Here is a 7,845-nt window from a genome sequence, read left to right on the forward strand (position 1 = left end):
CTCTAAATGTTTGGGAATCTAACTGGATACCAAATGTGATGAATCTTAGAAAGACTATTGAAGGCCCCTTAAGAAAACACGAAGACAAGCTTATAGTGGATAATATTAGAAATGGGCACCAATGGATATTAACAAAAATTTTCTTTGAACTTCCAACACAAATCATTGACAATATTAATGCAAGTACTATTCCTAACGTTCATAATACAGGCGATACTAATATATGGAGCCTCACTTCCAATGGCCTATTTTCAACCACTTCTTGCTAACAAATCATTGATAACGAGGAGAAGAATCAAAAGGATTTCACATGGATTTGAAAATTACACTACCCTAATAAAATAAAAAAATTCATTTGACATACCTGTCTAGAATAAGAATTAACATTGATCCACTTTGTCCAACATGTAAATAAGGAGAAGAAATAATGCATCATATTGTTTGGGAATATAACACGATTAACCATTTATGGTGCACTTATGAGATTACTTATAACCCTCCAAACACCAATAACCTCTGGATTGATTATGTTAGAAAGACTAACTCTACTTTCTCACATAAATACTTTCAGTGGGGAGATGTCTTTCCTTTTGCATTATGGCATATATGAAAAAATAGGAACCACAACAATCATAACAATACCACTTGTCATCTAGAATGATCCACTATTATTAACCAAGTACTAGAATACAAGCTTATGACTGAAAAAGCTATGACAAACACCATCCACAAAGCAATTAAAATAACATGGTATAAGCCCCCAAAGGGCTAGTTCAAGCTTAATATAGATGGAGCCTTCAACAAAAACAAATGCCAAGGAGGGGTTGGTGGCGTAATAAGAAACAGTGCAGGCTCTTGGATATAATGACATTCAACAAAAAGGTGGCCACTCTACCGGCTACTCAAGCGGAGCTCCAATCCCTCCAGCAAGGTTTACATGCAATATTAGATCACAACCTATTTCCAGTGAAAATAGAGACAGATGCATCGGAGGTGATGAATATACTAGAAAATGGTTACCCTACTCACACTAACTTAGTTAATGATTGCAGGTGGTTGTTGCACCAGGCAAGACAGAAGGGACAAGTAACTCTCAAGCATAGCTTTAGGCAGGAAAATGAAGTGGCACACGTTTTGACTAGAGAAGCACTAATGCAGTCCAACATAAATAACCTATGTCTGTTTGTAGCACCTCCACAATTGGCGATAGACAAATATCAAAGGGACCTAGAGGGTATTTCTAATGTAAAATATATTTCCCCTTATGTATGCACTAAGTTGGCTGCTCTAGGTAATGATATGTCATAGAAGGCAATAGTTCAAATGTAGGTGCCAACAATTGCAGTTTGATTTGTAATATGTCTAGACTTGATGACTAGTTATTAATATATTATCTTTATTGCTAAAAAAAATAGGACAAAGGTGGGTGAAAAGATCACCATCTTGCTGGGTCCGAATTCGAAGAATGTAGATTTTGAACGATAATACAACCAATGTCCTTTGTTCGTCATTGACCGCTCATTTTCTGAATTAAAAGAAATGCCACAAATTCTTTTGCGTATAAATTCGTGTCATTCAACTCTCTAACTGATCTTCTTATGTTCGTGCCTCGCGAGTCATGATGCTCTAGCAGAGGCGGAGTTAGAATTTGAAGTTATTGGGTTCGGATTCTTACCTTTTTATGTTATTGGGTTCTAAAGTAAAAAGTTGTACTTATTCAATGAATTTTTCAAGATAAATATATGATTTGGACTAAAACTATTGAATTCAGCCGAATCCTTTGTCAAAGCTCTAACTCCGCCCCTGTGCTCCAGTCCCTTTACACCTTAAAGACATCTACGATTCTCAATTTAGCATACTTTCCCATTGGAAGAAAAGAAAAAACGCCAGGACAGTTTGAAAAGCTTGAGGAACTCTAGGTAAATATACAACAACTAGTATGTCACTCAATCTTTGATAAAATCAAGTCGGCTATATGAATCCTCATTGACCATATCATTTTATTTAAACTTATATTAGGCCAATATTATACAAAATAAAATAAAATTTAAAAATAAATAGAAGTTTTTATATTTCTGCTCTAAGTAAAGATAAAGTAGTGAAAAATTATAAGGAGTTGGTTGATTCAAATATAAATTATGCGAGGATTGTAGAGATTGTAATGCATGTCTTTGTAATTGTAGGGAATAGTAATACATGAATTATTTGTTTTTGGATGTTTACTTTGTTATATTAAAGCAAGTAATTTTGGAAATCATGAGGGTGTTTTTGTCATTTTAGTTGATTTAGTGCATGTATAGTTAATACTTGCATTCTCATTTCACATATATCCCGTATAAAATACTACGTATATTCATACATAACTTATATAGATATTATTTTCTCAGGAAAATAGGTATAAAGAAAATATGCTTAAGTCGGAACACATTTTCTCATTGTATTTCTCCTCGGAATCTTCAGGGATATGAAGGTAACAACAACTAGGGTGTCAAATAGGCGGGTTGGACCTATTTTGGACGAATTAAAATGGATTGAGATAATAAATGGGCAGGCCAAAGTTAATTGATTGAGATGAGTTAGGTCAAGATGGGCTAAAATATAGGTCATAGCCCAACCCGCCCAACTCTTACCAAACTTTAATTAATATGTGTTATTTTCTTATGAATTGCATAATTACTAAATAAGATTTTTTCTTTTGTTATGTCATATATATACATATCAAACAAAAAAGAATTATTTCTAAGATATTCTGTGACAAAGTTACTCACGAATCAATTTAGGCTAAAACTCAACCCAACTTTAGATGAGTTGGGTCAAGATGGACTGAGTTCAACAAATAACCTGTCAAACCTTTGGCAGATTGGGCGGGTCATTTGGGCTTGAGTCAAATTTGACGTGAAAATAACATGAGCTAGCCAGTTCTCGGACTGGTAATTAAAAAATAGCAGCGTTTGCAAGGTCAATACGAAAAATTCTAGCATAATATACTGGAGATTGGAGCACCTGTGTATGAACTTCCAGTATATTATGCTGGAGCTCCAGTATATGCTCGAATATTTTCTGGATTTTGAACATTGTTTTCGTTTAGATTAATGACTAAATTTCGATTATTTTTAAAACTGTGGCTATTTTTCAATTAACATTTGTAAATATGGCTATTTTTGAATTTCACCCTTATTTGATTGCAAAGTAAAACAAAGTTATCTAACGGAAGTATTGAACAATTTATGAAAAAGGATGAGGAACCAACACTTGAGTACCAATAAAGTATACACAGGATTCCCCTTTCGTCTCAATATTGGAACCACAACAACAAAGGAAATGCGTGTCGTTACTTTAACCACAAAAGCAACGTCAATTGCTCATCGATGAATTCGTCTGTCCCGTCCTTTCTTAAGGAATCTACACTGGCATTTCTTGAACGAGAGCAATTAATTGTACTTGGTGTGAAGAAAGCCTAATTACTTGAACAATGTTTCATAAATCATAAGGTATGTAGTCAATAAGTTTATAAGGAGGAGGAAGGAAACACATCTGGGTAATTCCAACTATTTTTAGGATTTTTGGTTTAATATATTGCTAGAGCTCAAAATTAAAATACAAGAACCACAAAATAGTTGAATGATCAAAGAACATATTAAAAGGTCTTTAAAATATAAGTAACAGAATTAAGGCAAAATAATCTTAAAACAAATCTCTAGTGTTGCCTCAAGAAATCAACCAGTTTATCCATAAGAGCAACAGCTTCCTCAGACATAGGATTGAAGAAATGAAAACAATGGCCTTCCCCATTCGTCTCCATTATTTCCACTTCTCCATTCCACTCACTCTTCTTCAACCCTTCATAATAATTCATCGTCCCTTCTTTCAGAAAATCTTTCTCCGCCACTAAAAACAGCACTTTCTCACACGCCATGGATTTTAACCTCGGATCTAACAACGGATTTACCCTCGGATCTTCGAAACATCCACCAGTATTTGTCGGACACAAAACCTTGTACAGAGTATCATTTTCTACCCCAAAATACGGATGAACCAAATAAAGCCCCGAAATTTTAACTTTTAAATCAAGATCACTAACCCCTGCTCTAACAGCAACGTCATTAGCAATATTTGCTCCGGCACTTTCACCACCAATAAAAACTTTACCAAAATCAGCGTGCTCGTTTAACCATGACTCTGGGCCTTTTCCATTAACATGCGAAAGCACCCATTGAAATGCTGCCCAAGAATCCTCGTACGTAGTGGAAAGAGGGTTTTCAGGAGCAAGCCTGTAATCAACTGAGACAGCAATAAAATTAGCTTTTTCGACTAACGCGCTGATGAAATTATGGAACGTCGGGGAACGAGCTGATCCAATACAGAAAGCGCCGCCGTGAATGTAAATTACGAGGGGGATTTTCTGTTGTGGGGTTGTGAGTTTGGGGAGATATAAGCGTACGGAAACCCCTGTTTCTGGTTGAATTACAACATCTTTAGATTGAACAGGAGCTTGTGGATCGTCACAGAGTGGAGCATTTTCTGATGGCCTGAATCTATTGATGGTACCATCTTTGTAGATAACGAAAATGGGGGTCATATCAACTGCTATTTCTTTAGTGTTGGAAGCCATTGGAGTTGAGTTTTGCGCAACAGAGATGTGAATTTGAAGTGAGAAAAAGGTAATAAGTTCAATGCTTCATAGGGTGTAGATAGAAAATCATTAGTGGTGGGAAGCTACTATAAATAGCTTGAATTGACCCGTTTTCGATTTCTACGGTGGGTGAACCGTCAACCGTTTCATCCCACATAAGAAATGCCGCCTCAGCTGACTAAATACGAAAAGGTTTAATAAGGTCATGGAGATGTTGGTAATACATTAATTGCAATGGGTGGATTAATAATCACCTGATTATTTAGTGCATGTGATTTTTCAAACGGATATTTGGTTCGTTGCACTAAAATATGATCTATGGTATATATAGTATAAAAAACGTATTATAACTTTACCATTACTTCCAGAGTAAATAAAATTCAAAAAAAAAATGAAATCAAAGTTAATTTGATATTTTAGATTTTTTTTCGAAAACTAATTCCAACATAAATGATTCCATGTTGGATCCGGTATAAAATAGTATCAGAATCATGAAAATTGCGTTTGCTAGCCAAAATATATATAGAATGTGTATGTTATATGTATATAATACACTCACTCACACACACACACATATATATATTGGCTATTATTTTTAGGAGCGGCTAAAAATATACTCATATTTCTTCTATTTTAACTGGGTAATTATTTATTAGACTGAAAATAAAAAATAAAAATAAAAAATAAGAAAATACTACCAGAAAATGTATTTTCCGACCACTATTGTGTGAGAAAACAAAGCTATGTGACTTTTGTGGAAAAAAAGTCATAGTTATATGATTTTTGGGCAAGAAAACAAAGTTATATGACTTTGATAAAAAAAAATCATAGTTATACGAACATTTGTGAAATTTACCTTGATATAATATTATACTTGTATTGCTTATACCAAAATCAAAGTTGTAAAAATAATACCAATTTTTTTTTACTATTATTTTCATATTCTTGATTAACCAAGACCCTTGATAGATCAAAACAAGTTATTTCACGTTCAATTCAAGTCATATAATTGTGATTTCTATAAATAATAGTATATATTGTCGTAAATCTTATCATAAAAAATAAAATATACTACTCCCAATATGCAGTACCCCCAACAGTATAAATTAGGGTTACCTTAATGCAACCAAACATCATTTTGTTTCTATTCCTCAACATTACGGGACTCACTCGGAAAAAAATAAAAATAAATTTAAAAGGAGAGAAAGAAACTAAATTTAACTCACCTAATTTACTGACTATAATTACGAAAATAATCTTTGGGTGTTTTGGTTTCAAATTTCCAGTTTTTCTTTGCGATAGAGTGGGGATTTGAGTACACCTTTTCTGTTTTGAACAGGTTAAACTTTCAAAATAGTAGAAATTCCTTTCTCTCGCTCTCCGTTCAAACCATAATTATTTGAAAAAGGGTTCCTAACTTGGGTATGATTAAATCTTTAAGAAATTCAAAAAGCAAAAAGCAAATGAGAGGATATATAATGTCAAGGGCATGTTTAAATATGATTAAACAAATTGAGTGTCGTAAAAAAAATTAAATGTATGGATATGTTATAAAAAATAATAATTTAAAGTATTTTAAAATACCTAGTTAAAAATATATTATATAGGTATTACATAAACGAGAGAATATATAATGTCAAGGGCATAATAGACTTTTCAAGTAAAAGTATTATAAAATTTGGTCAAGATAACTTTTGTGATAAACAAAGCAGAGTTGTTTACCATAAAAATGGTAACAACAATTAAATTTGTAAATGAGACTCTAAAAATACGTGATCTATTTTTATGCTAGTTGTTAGAGCAGTTGATGCTAGCCGTATGAAGTTTAATGATGAAATACGAGTTAAAACGAGGCAGTGATCGAACCGAGGGCCTTGCTACCCGGGCTTCGGACTGGTCGATGAAAGACCTCGGGGTCGATATTCGGCTCGAGTTCAAGCTATCGGGAGTAACCGGGAAAGGGTAACAGTTAAGATATGATTAAAGAAGGCTCTTTATGGCCAATACCAAGCGATAAATGAAGAACAAGTATGAAAGCAATAAATGGAAAGAGTAGCCTCGAGCAAGTGAGTTAGAGAGAGAGAGAGAGAGAGAGAGAGAGAGAGAGAGATTATTGATCTTGTGTAGAATGGATAGAGCAACATCAACCCTTTACAAAGTGGTGTGGATTCCCTTTATATAGGAGAGGAATTCGGTTATAGTATAATATACATTAATTATAAAAGCATAGAGATGAGACGACTAGACGTGACGCCTCGACACAGGCTCTGGGTAGGCCGGCTCTGTCAGACTTAGCCGTGTGCCTTGGGAATTTCCTTTTTTGCTCTAGCCTCGATCTTCGTCTTCTTTGGGTCGGGCCTCGACGAGCCCCGAGGGAGGGGACTTGGTCGCAACTCCACGTCCTCAGAGACATGAGATATCCTTCTGAAGTGACTTGATAGCAAGAAATTAGGCCCTCTGATTTCGCCGCATACAGATAGTCTTCGCGTTTCCCAGAACGAAGTTGGGAAATGATTGTGACACATGACTTCTCGAGCTTTTCGCGGCAACGTCATACCGATGATGCAACCTGTGGCGCGAGTTTTTGTGATAACCGGGACATCCTATGGACTCGTGTTCTTGACATCATTCAATGCACTGTCGATTCCCATTCTCCAAGGTGAAAGTACCGTCGTCGATTCGGTTCTTCAAGAACGCAGTAATTGCGTCCGCCAGTCAGTCTTCCAAAGGCCTTGGTAATTGCGTCATTATCTCCTATAAATAGGGGTTCTCTGGCGTTGTTTTTCTGTCCAAGTACCTTCATCTGCTCATTCTCCCATTTCTCCTTGTCATCTTCCTTTATCTTTGAATATCATGTTTGGGGTTTGCGGTCTCAAGGCCGTTTGGCAGAGCTCCTATAGGCTGTGTTATGGCCTCTTGCCGGAGCTTTCCCTTGTCGAGCACGATTATGTCGTTCTGACGCTGTTGTGGTTGCTGTTATGTCTGTTGTCGCTGCCCGTGTTTGCTCAAGATGATGACATACGAGGGTCAACTTTCTCTGCTTGTCAAAAGCTCTTCGGATTATACACCGCTGCTCAAAAGGGGCTTGAATTATACACCGTTGCTCACCTTTATACCCTGGCTCGACGTGGAAGTCTGCCCCGAGCTGGTAGCTTGCACGAATAAATGTTCCAAGAAGTGGATTCTAAGTAGCCGTGCAAGCGAGGCCGAGG

The 7,845-nt window shown here is 35.7% G+C and overlaps 1 protein-coding gene across 1 annotated transcript; it reads right to left on the reverse strand.

Annotated features, from left to right (window-relative positions):
* Positions 1–3,539: 3,539 nt before the first annotated feature.
* Positions 3,540–4,844, reverse strand: LOC104222842 (probable carboxylesterase 2). Its single transcript, XM_009774162.2, has one exon. The coding sequence runs from the start codon at positions 4,610–4,612 to the stop codon at positions 3,698–3,700; it is 915 nt and encodes a 304-aa protein (XP_009772464.1). The 5' UTR covers positions 4,613–4,844; the 3' UTR covers positions 3,540–3,697.
* Positions 4,845–7,845: the final 3,001 nt, after the last annotated feature.

The sequence above is a fragment of the Nicotiana sylvestris genome, chromosome 1, assembly GCF_000393655.2.
Source record: "Nicotiana sylvestris chromosome 1, ASM39365v2, whole genome shotgun sequence".
NCBI classification, from domain to species: domain Eukaryota; kingdom Viridiplantae; phylum Streptophyta; class Magnoliopsida; order Solanales; family Solanaceae; genus Nicotiana; species Nicotiana sylvestris.